Source organism: Thunnus albacares, chromosome 17 (assembly GCF_914725855.1).
Source record: "Thunnus albacares chromosome 17, fThuAlb1.1, whole genome shotgun sequence".
NCBI classification, from domain to species: Eukaryota; Metazoa; Chordata; class Actinopteri; order Scombriformes; family Scombridae; genus Thunnus; species Thunnus albacares.
In genome coordinates this window covers 28,074,404-28,095,014 of record NC_058122.1, presented here as the reverse complement: position 1 = coordinate 28,095,014, position 20,611 = coordinate 28,074,404, and the positions used below count along the sequence as shown (strand labels likewise).

At 40.6% G+C, this 20,611-nt stretch overlaps 1 protein-coding gene across 1 annotated transcript; it reads left to right on the top strand.

Annotated features, from left to right (window-relative positions):
• Positions 1 to 943: 943 nt before the first annotated feature.
• Positions 944 to 19,192, top strand: nlk1 (nemo-like kinase, type 1). Its single transcript, XM_044331817.1, has 12 exons — positions 944 to 1,266; positions 2,150 to 2,572; positions 4,633 to 4,762; positions 4,895 to 4,950; positions 5,361 to 5,467; positions 6,215 to 6,300; positions 7,678 to 7,887; positions 8,695 to 8,796; positions 11,536 to 11,622; positions 11,726 to 11,924; positions 13,113 to 13,206; positions 13,501 to 19,192. The coding sequence occupies exons 2-12, from the start codon at positions 2,265 to 2,267 to the stop codon at positions 13,547 to 13,549; spliced, it is 1,428 nt and encodes a 475-aa protein (XP_044187752.1). The 5' UTR covers positions 944 to 1,266; positions 2,150 to 2,264; the 3' UTR covers positions 13,550 to 19,192.
• The last annotated feature ends 1,419 nt before the right edge of the window (positions 19,193 to 20,611 follow it).

Genomic DNA, 20,611 nt, shown 5'->3' with positions numbered 1-20,611 from the left:
AAAGTATTGCAGTAAAAGTACATAAGTATTATGAGCTTGATGTAGTTAAAGTATTGCAGTAAAAGTACATAAGTATTATGAGCTTGATGTAGTTAAAGTATTGCAGTAAAAGTACATAAGTATTATGAGCTTGATGTAGTTAAAGTATTGCAGTAAAAGTAGTGGTTTGGTCCCTCTGACTGATATATTATTATATATGACATCATTAGATTATTAATAGTGAAGCATCAGTGTTAGAGCAGCATGTTACTGTTGTAGCTGCTGGAGGTGGAGCTAGTTTACACTACTTTATATACAGTTAGCTAGTTTAGTCCACTGGTTCCCAACCTAGGGGTCGGGCCCCTCCAAAGGGTCAGCAGATAAATCTGAGGGGTGGTGAGATGATTAATGGGAGAGGAAAGAAGAAAAAACAAAGTTCTGATACACAAATCTGTTTTGAGTTTTTGGACTTTTTCTCTAATCTTTGATTTTTGCTGAAATATTGGATCATTTGAACATTTATTGAGATGAAACCATGTGAGAAGTTTAGAGGGAAAAATCACTATTTGGTGGAGCTGTTAACAACTCATAGACATGTGAAATGTGACCCCGACTACACACTGCTTTTTGTAAGACGTCAAAAGACAAAAAGGTTGGAAACCACTGGTTTCATCTTTAACAATGTGTTGTATTTTAAAAGCTTGTTATATTATCCATTGTGTCAAATCTTCATCTGAAAAGTAACTAAAGCTGTCAAATAAATGTAGTGGAGTAGAAAGTACAATATTTCCCTCTGAAATATAGTGGAGTGGAAGTATAAAGTAGCATCACATGGACATACTCAAGTAAAGTACAAGTACCTCAAAATTGTACTTGAGTACAGTACTTAGTTACTTTCCAGCGCTGCTGGTTTATCTGAAGTTACAGTTATGGTTGTTTACAGCTTCACCCTCCCCCACCGGCTCCACCAGCTCCTCCTACTCGACAAGCTAGCCAGCTAGCTGTAGCTGCCGCTGTGAAGACGACCAGAAACCCGGTTGGTTTTTTTCAACACTGAACATTAAGGCTCTGCTGGATGAGACTTCACCTCAGAAAACACAAGAAACGGTCTTCACAGGACGCTTCTGCGCTGGATATCACGTCGCAATGGCCAGCTAGCGAGCAGGCAGAAGCTAGCTGAGGCTAGCTCCAGGAGCTCCGGCGAACAGCATCTATAACTCGGCTTTTTTGCCCTTTTCAAGACGCGTTTTCGAGCCATGCCATCTTTGCTTTAACCGAGCTTGGATTGTAAGTTGTTTAAATTAAGTTATAAGGGGGACGTTCGCTTTTTAAAAATATGTAGGTCACTGTATCCGGCCGGTGATGGTTATGTGGGTCAGACATCAGCTGGTTAGCACGATAGCTAGCTGGTTAGCACGATAGCTAGCTGGTTAGCACGGCAGCAAACGGGAAGACAATAACGCTGATGCACATGTTTATGCTGATGATGTTCACTCTGCAGCTTGTGTGGTTAAACATTTCGTTTTTAAACATTTTTAAATAATCTTTAAACCGACTATTTATAGCTTGCCGGATACTGTTAGCGAAGTTAGCTTTACTAACCAGCTAAGTGCAGCCTGCTACAAACAAAGGTAACTTAGCTCGCTGATTGTTTCATAAAAATATCAGTAAATAGTGAAAAATATGGTGATCCTGTGATTATTTTCCTAAAGCTAATGTCTTGTTTCGTTCGACCTGAAGTCCCAAACCCAAATATGTTCAGTTTCTGTCATGTATGACGAGGAAAAGCATCAAAGCATCACATTTGAGAGGCTCAAAAATGCCTCAAACAATTAGTCGATTATCAAAATAGTTGCAGATTAATTTTCTGTTGATCCATTAATCGCTGCTGCTCTACTTTCAACTGCACATGTAAAACAGAGACAGCAATAAAAATGTGGTTTGGTGGTGAAAGTGTTTTTTAGCTGTTGCGACACATCCAGGAGCTGTTGGTGATTTAATCTGCTTTAACCGAGCTGCTTCAGACTTGCACCGTGTTTACATCTCGGCTGAATAATAACCCAGCCTCGGCCTGGCTGCGGTGGCAACACGGCAGCTTTGCCTTTCTTCATCTTTGCTTGTTTACATCACACATCATGCTCAGCAGAGTCTCCCCTGTTTGCACGCACAGGAAACTAGCGGGTCATGCTGAGAGAAGAGCGGTGTTTCCTCCGCGCCTAGCCGGGCAGCAGCAGCTTGGTGCGGCCCAGACGAAGTGGCCTGTATCGGGGTTTGGTGATCGGAGGATGGCATTTCACGGCGCAGGCCGGCAGACGGTGTGTGGCGACTTGTTTCCGGGCTCCGAGTTGGGCCACAAGTATTTCTGTGTCAACTCCTCCTGCGGAGCCCCCTCCACGGGCCTCAGCGCCACACCGTGCCTGACCGGACCCACTGCCCCGGCCGGGACACCCCGACACCCGACAGCTCTCGGAGGGAGCACCGGCGGCGGAGCTGCGGTGCCTCAGCCTTACAGCAACCCGGCCAGCGAGGTGCCCAGCCCTGCAGAGATGGAGCCGGACCGCCCCATCGGTTATGGCGCATTTGGTGTTGTCTGGTAAGAAAAGATCACTAAGGTACCCACTGTGCCTGCAAATTATATATATTTATTTTAGTTTAAAGTACAAAATGTGCAAATCAGTTCATTAATTACTATTTGAACAGGCTGTATATACTGTACATTAGCACTTACTGTGTACAGACAGGTGACAAATTAAAGGAAAAACCCGAATTAATCAGTGGAAAAACATAAAGAATGTAGATGCTTTCACACAGATACACTGCAAGGTTCAATTAAGCAATTAACATCCAATCTGTGGCTTTTATAAAAATACTGATCAGGCTCAGTTGATTCTGACTTTGTATCAAGACAGCAAGAAGAAAATATCTAAGTGAGTCTGAAAGAGGGTTCATTGTTGGGGCACGAATGGCAGCTCAACTGTGTCTCAATGGGAACAGTGACTGAAGTGACATCTGCGTTTAGATCTATGGGAAAGACGTCAGTGAATAGGGTTGGAAATTATGGTTGATAGCACACATTTGATGATTGTGATGCTGATGTATTAGTGCGATATATATATATATAAGGAAAAGCAGAGGAGCAACTCTTCCTCAGGTGACTGAGAATGTCAACGCAGGACGTGATCAGACTGTGTCAGCAAGAACAGTCCGTCAACAATTACACAGAGAGGGATATTATAGCAGGGCTGCAGCACATAAACCCCTCATTACGAAGATGAATGCACATCTGAGAGTTCAGTGGTGCAAAAACCCACAGGTACTGGTCTGTAGAGAGGTGGGGGGGGGGGGGGAAAGTGATATGGTCAGATGAGTCATACCTCACCATATTCTCCGACAAGTGGGTGAGTGCATGTGTGGCGTACATCAACAGAACCTGGTCCAGGTCTGAATGTTTGACCCCTACAGTGAGGGGGGGTTTGTGATGCTCTTGGGGGGCATTTTGCTGGCATGGTCTGGGTCCACTTGTCCCCTCAGAGGGAAGAATCACAGCTAATCAATAGAAAGTTGTTCTGAGTGATCATCTTCAACCTATGATTCTGTTTATAGTTCACAGAAACAGTTTCACCTGTACATAGATGTTCCTTTCTGAAGATTGTTGTGTTTCGTGTGACTACAGTCAGATTCCTTTTATGTGTAAATATGATTCTAATTCTAAGGACTCCGACATACTCTGCGTGTTTGAGCCATTAATAATACGTACCGTGCGTTCCGGCTAATCTTTTAGCACATAGTGTTTTGAGGAATGTCTGCTATTTTCCCACCTTCCAGGCAGCCGAAGCTTTTCCTTTTTATTTCCATAGAGACGTAAAAAAAAACCACCTTGAGACAAGTCATCCATCACAGATCACGTCTGCTCGTACTTAAAGGATTGTTCACAATTTTTCAAGTGAAACACGATGATTCCTCCTCTTCATACCATCAGAAGATCCCTCTCTGTGTGTTTCCCTGTCGAGCTGCGGTGGAAGAACAGTAACAAAAAGACATTTAAGACTCCTGACTGTTCGTTTAAGACTCTTAAAAACATGTGAACTCGTCCTTTAAGTTGTGTTATTGTTCTTTTCAAATCAATCTGCACTTTCAACGAGGGCTGCAGCTAATCATTATTTTCTTAGTTATTTTATAAAACATCAGGAAATAGTGAAAACGTGTTGATCTTGTGATATTTTCCCCACAGTCCAACGTCTTGTTTAGTTCGACCAGCAGCCTAAAAAACAAGACATTCAGATTTATATCATGTATGATGAGGACAAACATCAAATCATCACATTTGAGAAGCTGAAACCAGCAAATCTTTGCTCTGAAAAAATAGATGATAAAAATAGTTAACAGATTAATTTTCTGTTGATTGATTGAATTGTTGCAGCTGCATCACCAAACATATAAATATGACGGCAACCAAATGGAGGTTTGCTCTCATCAATTAACAAACTCAACAACGAGTTTTACTGCTTTCAAGACTTATTACCAATAATATTAAGCATCCATAAGTTGTACTAAACGATGCACAGTTAGCCTGCTAGCCTGTACCGTCACAGGAAAACGACATGTTTCTAAATCTGTGTCACTAAACTGTCTGTGATTGTCGTTTCCTGGCAGGTCGGTTACGGATCCACGTGACGGTCGAAAGGTGGCTTTGAAGAAGATGCCTAATGTCTTCCAGAACCTGGTCTCCTGTAAGAGGGTCTTCAGAGAGCTGAGGATGCTGTGCTTCTTCAAACATGACAATGTAATGAGCAGACAGAAGGAAGGAGGGAGGGGGGGGGGGGTTCGGGGGGGGATTTGATGTGATGTGGGATCAAAACAGGACTGAGGACTAATTCTCTTCTCTTGTTTCTTGTGTTGTTCTCCTTTCATGCAGGTGTTGTCAGCTCTGGATATTTTACAGCCTCCACAGATCGATTGCTTTGAGGAAATGTATCCTTTGTCCATAAAAAGAAAAATGTTCATTTGTTTTAATATTCTCAGCGTACAGACAGCATACCTCCACACTTATCACATACATTTACTTCCTCACGCCTTCCTGTCCCAGTTTCTCTTCATTAATTGTCCCTGTTATGTTATGTCCTCCTTTTTATTCCCTTAATATAGCTGCTCCTCTCTGGTCTAAATTCAGCTCCTCACTGCAGATGTGAGACCGGCCACTGGTGAATATCCAGTGACACGATGATGTTTTAATAACACTTGTTGTTAAGCAACTGCGTCCTTTTCTCAACAACTAAAAAAAAAACGAGCCCTGCGCTCGGCGCTGCAGCAGCGTGTCGATGTAGGCGGAGGTCAGTCCGTGTGTGTGTGAGCGTTTTCCTTGACAGCAAACCGCCCCGCAGCTACGTGATAACAGAACTGATGCAGAGCGACCTCCACAAAGTGATCGTGTCTCCTCAGCCTCTCACCACCGACCACATCAAGGTCTTCCTCTATCAGATCCTCCGAGGTGAGCCGCCGCCGCCACCGCCGCCGCTCTACAGCTGCAGAGCAAGAACAGCGTTTGTGTTTCTGTAGTTATTAAAATATATTCTTATTATAAGACTTTGTGTTTAGGTTTCACCTCATGGTGCAGAGCTGTTTGCTTGGAGGAGTCTGACTGTTGTTATGGCCAAAATTTAAATTAATCATTCATAACTTTTTATAATAATAATAATAATATCCATGATACTCCGGCGTCGCTCCGAAGCTGAAATAATAATAATAATAATATACATAATATTGCAGTCGCAGCTCCAGCCTGATATGTTTTTGGACACCATTGTGGTTAAATTATTTAATGAAGTTATTACAGTGTGTTGCTAAGGCTGAGAAATATACATCAACATGTGTATCGTGCAAGATTTGCTCGCCGTGTTAAATGTTTTGGATTGTTTCTGGACGGCGAGAGACGGGAGCGCCGCAGTTTTGTGTTACATCATTTATAATTCAAGTAACTTTGCTTCATCTATTTCTATATTTCCCTATAACGTACTCTGATTTTGCAGTGAACATGAGTCTGTGGTTAAAATGTTTTTATCATAGAAAAATCTCCTTCATATTCGACTATTGATCGTCAACATCAATCGATTAGGGGAAAGTGCTTAAGTTTTGCGTCCATTACTGCAGCAGTTTCCTGTTTATATGTTCAGCTGGAGGTTAATGTGCAGGACAGAGAGGAGAAATGTGACTGTTGTTGTTTGTTTCTGTCGCTCAGGTTTGAAGTACCTGCACTCTGCTGGGATTCTGCACAGAGACATTAAACCTGGAAACCTGCTGGTCAACAGCAACTGCCTGCTGAAGGTAAACCTCCGACATGTCTGCTGTGTTTTTAAACAAACGACGGTCTCTCTTCAGAAAACTGAGATCATACTGAGAGAAATGCCTCCCGGTATGTTTCCAGCCCTGAAGCTTTGCTGGCAGAGATGATTATCAGATGCATAAAGTAACGAGCTGTCGGATATTTAGGTTAAGGACGTGTTTTAACCCCAAAAGAGTCTGTTAATGAAATCAAGTGAAGAAGAATATCTGCACACGACTCGTTCACAGATGTGATGCACTGCAGCAAATATTAATCTGCAGGTCAATCTGCATTCATCACTTGGAGAAAACGTGAACATTTTTATAATTTTGACATTTTTTAGACCTTTTTAGAGTCCTTGTTTACATCATCAGATGTTTTGTTTTGTCTGACCAACAGTCCAGAACACAAAGATAGTTTATTATGATATGAAAGACAATAACAGCAAATCATCTGGTTGTGGAGGCTCCAACTAGAAGATTTAGGACATTTTTGCTTTGGAAACTTGCTTATACAATTATACAATACAATCAATCGAATATCAATATAGTTGTTTGATTTTCTTTTGATCGACTCATCAGTTAGTAGCAGCTGTACAGTGTCGTGGTGGTTCAGAAGGATTATTGTCACGTTCCCAGTAAAGGCTTCCCCTTCTGAAGTCTTAAAATGCTCAAAGCAACAATTATTCCCTTTAAGGACACATATTCTGCACATTTCCAGCTCTATATTTATATTCTGGGGCTCTACTGGAATATATTTACATGATTTCCAGTTAAAAACTCCTTATTTATCTTCTACTGGTCCTTTATGCAGCCCCTCAGTTCAGCCTCTGTCTGTAAACAGGCTGTTTTAGCTCCTGTCTCTTTAAGGCCCCGCCTCCTGATGAGCCCACTCTGTTCTGATTGGTCAGCTTCAGGAAGCTTACTCCGGCTCCGGAGGCTACGTAAACAAACTATAGTAGCAGGATTTCACTTCTTTTTCTCCTTCTTTACTCCAAATGTCAACTTCTCAAATCCATCTGTACATGTTGGATGAATCACATCTGAAATACGAGACACATGGAAACACCTTAGCAACCACCTTAGCAACCAAGGCTGCAGAACAGACAGCTGTTTATGAGCATGTGTGCAAGGTAGAAAAAAAACTGTCCCAAACAAGCGTTCAGAGCAGGTTAAAGCCCTGAGTTTTGACTTGCAGGCAGCGTTTCTACATATGTTCACCTCAAGTTTTGGAACTTTGACCACGTTTAACATCCGACATCAGAACAGGATATAAATAAATTTAAAAAAAAATCAGAAAAGCAAATATGTTGAAACCAACAGTGGGTTTGAAAAATGCCTTCAACATCGTTTCCCCTCCTTCTGCTCCTCTCTGGTTAGATTTGTGATTTCGGCTTGGCGCGAGTGGAGGAGCCGGACCCGTCGCGTCACATGACCCAGGAGGTGGTGACGCAGTACTACCGAGCGCCCGAGGTGCTGATGGGCTGCCGGCACTACGGCTCGGCCATCGACGTCTGGTCAGTGGGCTGCATCTTCGCAGAGCTGCTGGGACGACGCATCCTCTTCCAGGCTCAGAGCCCCATTCAGCAGGTGAGAGCAGGCGACGCTTTACCAGACAGGAAGTCCTGAACAGGAAGTCCTGAACATCCGTCCGTTTATTATCTGACTGTCTGAGCAAGGTGTCGCTGTGGAGAACAGCTCAGCGACGTACCCTTTATAATTAAAGTTTACTGTATAAAGCACCATATAATGTGTGGAATATGCAGGTTTGTGTACAGTTATTGTCATTATTGATTAATCTGCTGATTATTTTTCTATTTCTATTGATAAATTTAATCGTTTTGTCTCTAAAATGTCAGAAAATGGTGAGCAATGCTAAATAGTTGCCAACTATTATATTAATCTCCAACTATTCTGATAATCTGTTCATCGCTTTGAGTCATTTATAAAGAAAAAAAGTCAAAGTTCTCTGATTCCAGCTTCTCAAGTGTGAGTATTCTCTGGTTTCTTTAGTGTCTCTGACAGCAAACTGAACGTCTTTGGGTTGTAGATTGTTAGTGGAGACAAAACGAGACATTTGAAGACGTCATCTTGAGCTTTGGGAAACAGTCGTGGACAATTTTCACCATTTTCTGGATCAAACAACTAATCGATAATGAAAATAATCAAACAATTCAGTTTATTGTCATATATGACAAACAAAAGCATCAAATACTCACATTTGAGAAGCTGTAAGTTAAATGACTAAACAATTAACCCATTATCAAAACAGTTTCAGATTAATTTCCTGCTGATTGATTAATTGACTGATCATTGTCTGTTTTACCAGGATATAGCCTCCGTACAGCAGCTCCTTCTCTAAACATGCTTCTTCTTCTTCTCTTCTTCTGGTTCCAGCTGGATCTGATCACAGACCTGCTGGGAACTCCTCCTCTGTCGGCGCTGTCGTCGGCCTGCGAAGGAGCCAGAGCCCACATCCTGAGGGGGCCGCACAAACCAGTACGTGACTGTGTGGTCCGTCCACACTGACTCCTCCAACAACACCAACACACTGGTTTATCTTCTGAAACATTCTCCCACAGAGTCCTAACTCTCTGCTGCTGTAACATTAGTCAGGTTTTAACTGGATTTAGAGCAAATTTGAACCGAATTCCCAGAAAATTGTTAAAGAAAATTCAAATCATTGCTGGTTTCCCGTCGTGTGAACATCAGCAGATAAACTCCAGTCGGTGCTGTTAAAACCGTCGCAGAAGAAGAAACGAGATCATTAAAAGAGAGACTGTCAAAGCTCAAACGATGGAAAACATGATGGAAATATGACGTTTCTGTTAGTTTCATGTATTGATGTGAGGAAGGTTACAGTCTCCTCATCATCATCATCATCATCATCATCGCTCCACACAGATCTGATGTTTTCAGCTCTTCAGTCACATGATTCACGTATGTCGGCGTTTAATCGCCGAATAACTTTTAGCGTGTTTTGCAGGTTGTTGGACTCATGATTGACTGTTTAAAGAAAAAAAGGATTAAAATCGATGCAGCAGAACCAGAAATATCATCATGGCTTTTTTTTTTTTAAGGTTTTATACTATTTACACGTTGAACAGCTGGAAACACACTGAGGTTACAGTGGGCGGGGGCTGAGGGGGCGGGGGGTATTAAAGGGATATTAAATGGTAATTACAAACCACTGACATTTTGCTGCTTACAGAACAGGAAGTCCTCCGTGTAACACTAAAAACCAAAGCACACATACAACAAAACAAAGGATGCAATTAGTTTAAGCTTTATATGCTGTGATGTAAACACGCTGACACTAAACAGACCAAATGAGATTATAATCTCATATAAGTGGAGGAAACAGAATGCAGTGAAGCGTGTCGGTTTGAAGTCTTTCTGCTGCCTCCTTTTATTCAGTCACACAGGTCCTCTGGCGCCGTCGTCTGCATCAGCAGTTCCTGATATTGATCAGGCCCCTCCCCAAGGTGATCGAATAACAGATCAAGGAGGGTGTCGACAGAACCTGCAGTAGTTAAATATCAACACATGGACATAGCGAAATATTGAAAAACGCACCTTCAGCCTTCCATCATGCTTTCAGTCTGTTGCAGTTTAATTTATTCACAAGAAATCATGACTTTTATATAAAAAACCAAACAAAGAGCTCTGAATACCTGCACGACATTCCCAAGAAGGAGAAAGACACATTTTTCGGGGCAAACTTTAGGACGAACTCTGGTCATATCTGTGTCTCAGCCTTGTTATTGATCCTACAGTCTCTGGACTCTTCTGGAGGGACGAACATCATTCTTTAAAAAGATCTTCCTCATGTGGTGTGATGATGATGATGAGATCTGGTTCCCATCAGGACAGACATGTTTCATCATAGGATGAAGCTGATCACTCACAACTTTGTACAACTTTGTATTGATTAGCAGTGAATCTTCCCTCTAAGGGGACAAGTGGACCCAAACCATGCCAGCAAAATACTCCCCAAAAGCACAACAGAGCCACCAGATCCCCTCACTGTAGGGGTCAAACATTCAGACCTGGACCAGGTTTTTCCTTTAATTGGTCACCCGTCTGTATTTACACATCCAACAACTAAAAACGGTTTAAAAAGCTCCGTAGAGCTTCAGAGTCGGTGTTTATTCTCATGATCTCAGCACTTAAACGTGGCTTTTACAATGTTGAGATGAAGTCATGTACAGAGGAGGTTAAACAATACAAAGAAGACAGTCCCCTTTAAGCTATAATATGTAATTATTCTGCATTAAAATGTGTAAAAACAACTAGACCTATGTTATATATGTTGTTGAGTTGTGTACTTACATTATCCCAAATGTTTCCAACAATGTTCAAACTCAGAGAAATCTGTAATTTAATCAAAGTAACGGACCGTTTCATTTGGTCGCATGTCAATGGCGTCATACCTCCTCTACCAAAGAGTAAACACGCACCAGATGCATACGGCGGCGCTGTGTTTGTCCGCTACAATGGCGTCTACCAAAGAGTAACTTACACACATACAAGATAATACATCGGCGTTGTGGTTGTTCCACACAAACTGTTATAAATTGACTTTTATTCAGTTTTAAGCCACATTTTCATGATAAATTTAGGTGGTTTTTAACTATATCTTTTAGCCAGAAGAAGGATTTTAGTCATTGGACGTCTGGATCTTAAGTTATCAGAGAAATAAACTGGACAAACGTTAGCAGCAGCTCGGCTAACAGCCCCTCCAGGAAGTCCGGTGGTCACCAAACATCGTCAGAGAAATACTGATTTTTTTTTAATTTTTATTTTTTTGGGTGAAACAGCTTTAATTAGTATTTTAACGATTTTAATCTGCGGGTCCGTTTGTTCTAGAGAGGAGGAGACCTCTGCAGGTAAAAACATCCTGAATGATGAACACTGGAGTAATCCTATCCCGGTGAAGCTGGTTATTTAACGACAAAGACAACAACTCCCATGATCCCTTGCTACTTCACACCGTCATCACACTCCGTCTTTTGTTATTGTTTTGATTGAGACGCCTAGCGGCTGAAATTACATATTGTGTGTTTAAACATGAATGTACATTTTAAACTTCACAGGAAAATAATCATCATAAGTCATAACTATAAATAAAAACAAATACAGGATGTGTGTTGTTGTTGTTGTTGTTGTTGTTTACTGCTGACTAACCTCTGTAAGATGTGTTGCATTAACCTGCTGCTCGTGTTTTCTGGTCGTCAGCCGTCGCTGTCGGTGCTCTACATGCTGTCTGACGGAGCCACACACGAGGCGGTGCACCTGCTCTGTCGGATGCTGGTCTTTGATCCGGTGAGTCCGGACGACACAAACAAACAGATGCTGCGTTTCTGTCGATGTCTGACGGGGGTGTAAATACGCACGTACTAACAGCTCGGTGTGTTTTCATGTGCAGGCGAAGAGGATCTCCGGCAGCGACGCTCTCTCCCACCCGTACCTGGATGAAGGGCGTCTGCGCTACCACACCTGCATGTGTCAGTGCTGCTACTCCGTTCCCAGCGGCCGAGTTTACACCCGGGACTTTGAGCCGGTAGCCGAGCGGCCGTTCAGCCACAGCTACGAGAACAGCCTGCTGTCTGTGTGGCAGGGGAAAGGTAGGACGCCGTCTGACGGAGGGACGCTGCCTCCATATTGATCACCTGTTTTTTTAATTCCCTGTTGATATCACTGTCTATAGTTGATACACTTTAAAAGTCTCAGTCCTGATTGGTTCACCCAGCCTGGTGGGAATATTTATGAGGAGGTCATGTGACCCGACAGCAGCACATGATGCACAGATATCAGATTAAAGAGATGTTCACTAGTTTACAACAAGCTGTAACTGATTGATTATATAAATATATAATATTTTAGTGTCTCAGTCAACACCTCAGACTGATGACCTACATATAATACGTTCTTATCTGCTAACATACTAAACAACTTCAACACAATGACAAATATCATTCATGTCTCCACCCGGTTACCACAGTTACAGTCAAATCAAGCGCACCTGCAGAGAACAGCTACATGTTTAACCTGTAAGACTCAGTTTATACTCCGTCATAAGAACTCAGGTATAAAATCCAAACGCACCATAGAGCGTCTCTGCTGATTGGCTGCTGACGGCGCCGCTCGGCGGAGACGCTGGAACGCGTCTGAATTTAACTCTCAGAGCTGAGAGCGTCAGAGTCGGAGCAGGAAACAGTCGCTCTGCGTCTCGCTGTCCTCCGTCTCTGTTTAAGTCATTTAGAGACAAGAATCTGTGAAAGTTTATGGCCTGTCTCGCTGCGTTACTGTGTAGTGACGGAGTTAAAACAAGGCAGCGACTCGACTGACAGAATGATGCAGCCTTAATGTTTTAGAACTAAACTGACTTGTCAAGTAGGTTTTATGTGACATCAGACATCACCTGCATGTTGATGCTGTGATAAATATATATTTTTATAGCTGCTACTAACAATTATTTTCATTATCTGCTGATTATTTTCTTAATTAAACATTTAGTCAAGAAAATATAGGAACACGATACCCTACAGAACAAGTCGATGTCATAAAACTTTATTTGTTGTCTGACAAACCGTCTCAAACTAAACTGAAAAAAGCAGCTAAGTTTCACATTTCAGAACCGAAAACAATCAAAAGATTTATTTATTTTTCTTGAAAAAAAAGAAACGATGAATCAATGATCAAAATAGATGTGGGCCTCAGTTCCTGCTGGTTTCTGTATGTATGTCTACTGGTATACTGGTATACTGGTATACTGGTGTCTGACGTCTTTTCCTTTTCTGTCCCGACATCAGAGTTAATCCATCGCTTCATCACGGAGCACCAGCAGGGCAAACGAGTGCCGCTGTGCATCAACCCTCAGAGTGCTGCCTTCAAGACCTTCATCAGGTAAGAAGAGGAAGAGTCTGAGCTGATAATGAGGCTGTTTCAGTCTGTATGTTTTTATAATCCGTTATGTGTTGGTTTTGGCTCGTAGTGATGAACCTACAGAGGATTATCTAGCGCCTCCTGCAGGTCAAAACTCAAAGCTCATCTCGCAGAAAAAAAAAATCAAAATCACTTTTTTTTGTCTGTTTTCTCTGAACGTCTTTCCTCTCTCAGGTTTTTCTTACTTAAACCAATCAGCTTGAGACTTTCACTCCTCTTGAGTTTCATCATCTTTGCGTCTGTTTGCGTCTTCAGGTCCACCGCGTGGCACTCCTCCAAGGTGTCCAGGAAGGAGGAGAGATGAACGGTTCTCCTCTCTCCGCCTCGAGGAGCAACAGCAGTTTTGAGAAAGGATTTCATCGGCCGTCTGAAAAATACCGAAGAGATTAGGTCATTTTTTTTATTTTTTGTTTTTGTTTTGTTTTTGTTTTGGATCATCCGGCGAGATGCGGAGGGGAAACAACGCATCCGACCTCCTTCTGAAAAACCCCTCATTGTTTTTATTTTTCTCTCCTCCACAAGTGAAATCCTACAAGTTTCCCGAATATCAAAACTACCGCTTAACTCTTGAAAAGACCCAAACGGCTGATGCTCAAGGCGTTTTTCGGTGCTGATTTAAAAAAAACACAAAAAAAAACACAAAAAAAACCAACAAAATGCTGCTGAAGTGCTTGAGGAGGAAACTTTAGGAAGAGGAACTGAACTCGGTACTAGATTGGATTTTCCATCTATGTTAGTAGAGACATTTAAGGAATAATGGTTTTAATTGTTTGGTAGAATTGTTGCTTAGTTGATTTTTGAAGTCATTCCAGCCCTGTGCAATATGGTTTAATTTTAAAAAACAAGCGGTGAACACACCGGGGGAACACAACACACTGAGCGTGCTCTCTTTGCCAACCGGTTTCTCAACAGCTTCATCATTAACCGCCAAACACCGCCAAGGTTTTTCCTCTTTTGTTTTTAGATGCATTTGAACACATCACTCACTGTGTTTTTCCGTCGCTCGGTGTCTCGCACGCCGAACGTGGCGACAATAATGCAATTTATCAGATGTAGCAGGTTTCAACGTTCCATATACAGTTGATGTTGTTGTTGTTGTTTTTTTTTTTTTCTTCTTCTCCTGGCTTCTTTAACCTCGTGGTGAGTGAGTTTAAAAAATGTCAGATCCCGGATCAGTGTTGTTTTGACCACTCTAACCTCTTTTCAGAAAAATCACATTCAGCAGGAGAGAATGCTGGGAAATAAGAGAGAGAGAGCGTTTAATGGGCCGTGTCTAGACGGTAACCTTTAGATTCGGACGACAACCACCTCGCTCCTCATGCCTGAAACCTAACCGACCTAACCAATGAAGGCAACGAGTACTAGCCAACCAGAGGCAGGGAGGAAGGAAGGCGGGTCTTCCCAGACTACCATCTAGACACGACCAGTTTAACCAGTAAAGAAAGCCGTCATTCACAAAACTTTTTTTTTTTTTTTAAATTTGACAGGAAATGTCAGTGTTCAAGTCGTCATGAAATGGTGTTTCAGCAGAGCGAAAGATGCCAAAACCACAAATATTTGGCAGCTTTTTTCTTCCCGTTTCAAACACATCTCGTGTTCTCGCCCCCCAAAAACAATTCCCCGAGTGTTTTTATTTTCCTGCTGACCTCCTCGGCCTCGACTTTTTTGTCCCACCAGCGGAGAGAGAAAGAGGAAGTGACGGTGTTTTTTTTTTTGTTGTTGTTTTTTTTTTTTTAAATTTCTTAATTTATTGAGTGTTTGTTGAAGAGTGTGTGTGTGTGTGTCTCCACCTAATGATTTGTGTTGAAAGCGAGCCCTCTGTGCGTCCGTGGCGGTCTTGGTTACCTCAAACCCTGGAGGAGGGTCAAAAAAAAAAACAAACCGAACTGAAGGCTGAGGACTCCGGGGGTGCACGCGGGACATGTGCATATCTATAAACTGAAACCCTCCCGTAACGTACTGCAACTTTAACGTCATTCCTCCAGATTCATTGACTTCTTTTACCTCGTGCTCGCTCCTCGTCTCTCACCCCCCCGCAGCTCAGAATCAGCGTGAGGGGTTTGAGAGAACGGGATGTTGTCGGTGAAATGCTGCTGTTTTTTTTTTGTTTTGTTTTTGTTTTTTGGTTTATTTGTCTGTTACTTTTCTTTGGTTTGTTGTTTTGGTTCCTGTTCAGTTTAAGGCTCAGGTGTCCAATTTGTAGACTATGAACTGTATAAACCTACATACATATATATATAAATAAGGATGCATCAGTATTGATCTTGGTTTGGATCATCAGGACGATGACTCAGCTAAAATCAGTAAATAACAGAGTCCGAATCGACACGTCAAGAGTGTCGGCTCTCTGTGGCGGCAAACTGGCAGATAAAGTCAAACATTTTAATGCTGTAGTCAAGCTAATTAGCATCATTTACACTTAGTAAAATGTTAAGTGACCACACTGGTGGCTTCACATGTTTTACGCCTTAACTACAAACTTTACAGTTTACCAAACCATCCTGGAAGCAAAAGACTTGAAACTTCCTGCAGATTGATGATCCTTTAAACTAGAAACTATGGCTGCAACTAGACATTAGTTTTTATAATTGATTTACTAATTTTGTCTAAAAAAAACAACAACAAAAAAAACACTCAAGTTAAAATAGTAAGCCTCCTGTTGTCTGTGGACTTTTGTCCTCCCGGGTCAAAGTTGACCCGGGAGGACAAAAGTCCACAGATGCTATAAATTTTAATAAAACTCAAAATTCAATGAAAGTAGTGATCATTAGTTTTATTTGCAAAGTGCATCCATGTGATTTTCAGGCAATTAGATGAAAGAAATCCATATTTCTGATATAAAAACACATGAAAACGGGTCAAACTTGACCCGAAGACAACAGGAAGGTTAAAATAGTTCATTTTGTGGGACTAAAAACCCAAAGAGCTTCAGTTAATGACCAGCAAATAAACACATTTGGAACCAGAGAATTTTTGCCATTTTTTATTTAAAAATGACCATAAAACAATTGATGATTGATTGATAATTGTATCAGCTTCACTGTCAGCGTCTTTATTTTGTCAAAGCCAGAAACTGTTGAAAAATTTTCTCGGCTGTGGTGCGTTCAAGTAACCTGACGCGCCGGATGGTTTGTTCCTCACAGGACGCCGTTAGGTCCCAACTACTGTTGGTTAACTTGAACTGACGAGATGCTTCGCATGGTAAACATTCAAGAACACTCAATTTGTCCCTGATTGTAATTTGTATAAGTGCTACAATTGATGATTGTTAATTTTCTGTCCATCGAGTAATTGTCTCGGCTTCACTGTCAGCATCTTTTATTTTGTGGTGCGTTCAAGCAACCTGACGCACCGGATGGTTTGTTACACAGAACCATCCAAGAAGTCGTCCATGGAAACTGTTTGGAAAAGGGAAGGCAGGTGATTGGATGAAGCATCTCTCACCTGAACCGCCGCCGTTAGTTCCTCACAGGACGCCGATTGGTCCGAACCGATGTTGGTTAACTTGAACCCTGACGAGATGGATTCTCGTGAATCCAGCTGCCTCGCATGGTGAACATTCAAGGACACTCAATTTGTCCCTGATTGTAAGTTGTATAAAAGTGCTACAATTATGTTTTTAGAAAATCAACATAAGACTCAGAGCAGTAGACGAACATCGATGTTAAATTAAGTGTGTTGTGTAATTCTCACCTGGTAGACAGGTGTGTAGGAAAATGAAATCATGCAAAACGCAGAAGTCTGCAGACTGTCAGCAGTAAGCGGATCAAAAATGCAACATTACAGTCAGATCATAGGCAGTGTGCTCAGTCTCTGGGACGTCACTTTCACTCTCTTTGGCATAAAAAAACAAACATTTGAAGTGAGAATTTGCTTTTGTTTGTTTTTATTAGAAATGTTCAGCATTTTTTCTGAAATCACAAAACATCTGCAGCAAGTTTACAGTCTCTGACGATACCGTCTGTTACGACGTGTTCCGGCTCATCGACGTGTTTTCAGAGGTTTTGTTTTGTCCGGTCAACCATCTAAAACATGTCATGTTTGACACCGAAAATATTTAAATCATGACATTTTTGCTGCAACCAGCTAAATAATTTCTGCTTAAGAAATACTAAGAAAAGATTCTCCAATTAATTTTCTGCAGCTCTAATGTTCTTAGAAATGAACAGCAGGAGATCATCTTCAAAATAACTGTCAGCTGATGACTTACAGATTGTTACACATACAGATGTGTAGTTAATGCAGTGAAACATGTGAAACTGTCAGCTTGGTCCTTTTTTTTTAAACTGAGTTTGTTTAGCAGATCCCCCCCCTTTTGGCCCTTTTTGACTGCAGGAACTTTGCCAGGAACCTTTTTAGGATCTCAGGAACTTTTACAGTAAGAGTCGACCAGAGCCGACGGTGCCGGACGCTGGCCACAGAAACACTCAAACATCAAGAAAAGTTTCTCATCATGTGCTAAAATCTGCCTCTAACCACCAAACCGCTGTTGCTTTTTTAGTCCGCTTTTGGTTTATTTAGTTAAAATATTAACGAGGTTTTGGTGGAAGCTCAAACACACTGAAGGGACTTGTAGTTCCTGGTTGAGTTCCTGTGGCTGCTCAGTTCCTGGATCACGTGTTTGAAAGGTTGAGAAGCTGTGGTCAAAGTTTTGTTTTTGTTTTTGGGTTTTTTTGTTTGTTTGTTTGTTTGGTTTTTTTTTTGTGCATCACCTGAACCTCCAGCAGGCGGGGCTGCGGAGCCGCCGGGCGTCACGAGGGGCCGTCCCTCCTCGCTGGTCCCTCCTCAACAGTTTCCTGATTCTTAACCCCTGAAACCTCAGCTCCTCTTCTACAGGAACACACAGCGAGTCTCTGTGAGCACGGAGACTGTCGGAGTACCTGACTTGTATATCTGCATGTGTATATTTATTATCCCATGGAGAGCATTTGAGTTTGAATGCTGTGCAATGGTTGAGTTTGTCAACAATGACACAAACGTACATTTTGTGGTAATTTTATTTAATTCATCTTAGGAAGTGATTTTATTAGAGTTTTGTTTTTGTTTGTTGTGATCTAATTAGATTTTTTACAAAGGCCCCAGCGGCGGGGAAAACGATTCAATTAGAGCTGCAACTAAACGAGCATCTTCACTGTTGATTAATCGTTTGGTCTATAAAATGTCAGAAAATTGTTCTGACGTGTTCTCAGAGTCCAAGCTGATGTCTACAAATGTCTTGTTTTGTCCAGATAACAGTCCAAAGATATTCAGTATAATGTCGTAGAAAACTAGGAAATATACACACATTTTTGCCATTTTTTTTGCTTAAGAGAATTAAAACGTATCAAAATTGTTGCTGATTTAATTTTCTGCCAGTCGACTAATTAATTAATCGACTAACCGTTGCAGCTCTGATTTTGATAAATTGTTCCCTGAAAGTACAAAAACTGAGAAGCCGAATTCCTGCACTGATCAGTTTATATGTTACATTTATGGAGGTTTTAAAGTGGCAATGTTTTGTTTTGTTTTTTTTTAAATATAAATGAAATGTTGTTACTTGAGATAAACTTACTGGTGTAATTTGTGTCCTCAAATTACAAAAAAAAAAAGGATTAATTACTTAATTAGTTCCCTCGTACGTTGACCTCACATTCCCACTGTAGTTCCTGGATTTAAAGTTTTGATCTTGGAGATTTTTTGGCGCATTTAATCAACACAACGTTATGTAATATTTTTTTCACATCGCAGGATGAAAGTGCATCGTTAACCTGCAGAAATTATTAATTTGAGGGTCTGAAATGTGAAACTAGGACCCAGCAACTAAATATTTTCAAAACCGATTAATATTTTTAATCAAAAAATCATAAAAAATGAGTTTTCCAGAGTCCAAGTTGATGTTTTCTAAGGTCTTATTTTGTTTAACCAACAGTCCAAAATGCAAATATATTCAGTTTCCGATGATATAAAACAAAGAAAAGCAGAAAATCATCACATTGAAGAAACTAAAACCAGAAAATGTTTAATTTGAGGCACAAATTTACTAATTTAGGGAACAATTTATCACAGCTTCTCCCCTCTGGACTTTCTTCTTTTCTTTCTTTTTTGTTTCTGTTGTTGTGTTTAGTAGAGGTCCTTCCAGGTTAGGAACAGTTTTTAAACTCGATGGCCTGTGTTCGGTCCTTCCCTCCCCGGCGCTCCGCTCAGAGAAGAGCTGATGAGTGCGTTTAGAGCTCTCGTCTGTTCCGTTTTTTGCCAATAGACGTTGAAGTGGAGTCTGTGTGGAGCAGACAGACAGACGGCTGGTCATCTATAGAGATTAGACTCGTTTTCTTATATGAAAAGAAACTTGATGTGTTTATTATTATTATTATTATAAATATGAAACTAATGTTTTAAACTGATGTTTTGTCTTCGTTTTAGCAAAAAGTTTTGTTTGTTTTTTGACTTGTGTTCCCAACAAATACTTGAATTTCTTAAAAAAAAAAATGTTTAGAGTTAAAGTAGTGAATGATAAATAAATAAATGGACACTGGATAATATTCATCATCACTCAGTTCTTTTCTTACCTGTTTTACTTGAAAATTCACATTTTTTTGCTGCTTGAACATTTAGATTTTAAACTTTATTTGCAGCTGATTTGTGTCACTGAACAATTAACAAAAATACAAGTTTTAATCAATTTATCAATTGATAAATCTGTAATCCGGTAATAAAACTTAAGAAATGTAGAAATTAATGGATAAAATATGCAACTTTATGATTATAAAAGGATTTAAAAACAAATTTGTAGTTGAAAAAAGTGACTGAATTGTTGAAAATACATTTTAATATTATAATGAAGTGATTTGATGATACAACCCTTCATCGTATTTGCTTTCTTTTAGTAATTTGGTTTACGAGTCTGTAATTTTCTGTTAATTATATGGAAAGAACTATGAAATTAGCTTATTACAGATAAAATTTTAACTTATTTGGAATGACTTCTCCATTTAAACTCAGTCATACATTTTTCTTTCTTTTATTTTTTATTGTAAATTTTGTTAAATTTACATAAATTTTACATTTTTGCATGTTCAGCTGATGTTCACTGACCCTCTGGGTTATTTGCTCCAATTAAAACCGTCCTGTAATTACTTTTAAACTAAATGCCTTTTAAAGGAACCTTCCTCGAAATTATTAGTAAATTATAAGGAAAACACTGTATATGTCATAAGGTGAGACATTTTCCCTCGAAACCTCTCACATGGTTTCATTTCAATAAATGTTCGAATGATTCAATATTTCACCAAAACTTAAAGATTAGAGAAAAAGTCCAAAAACTGAAAACAGATTTAAACTTGAGTCAGAAATGATTCAGATTCACTTTTTTCACACTTTATTCCAGTTA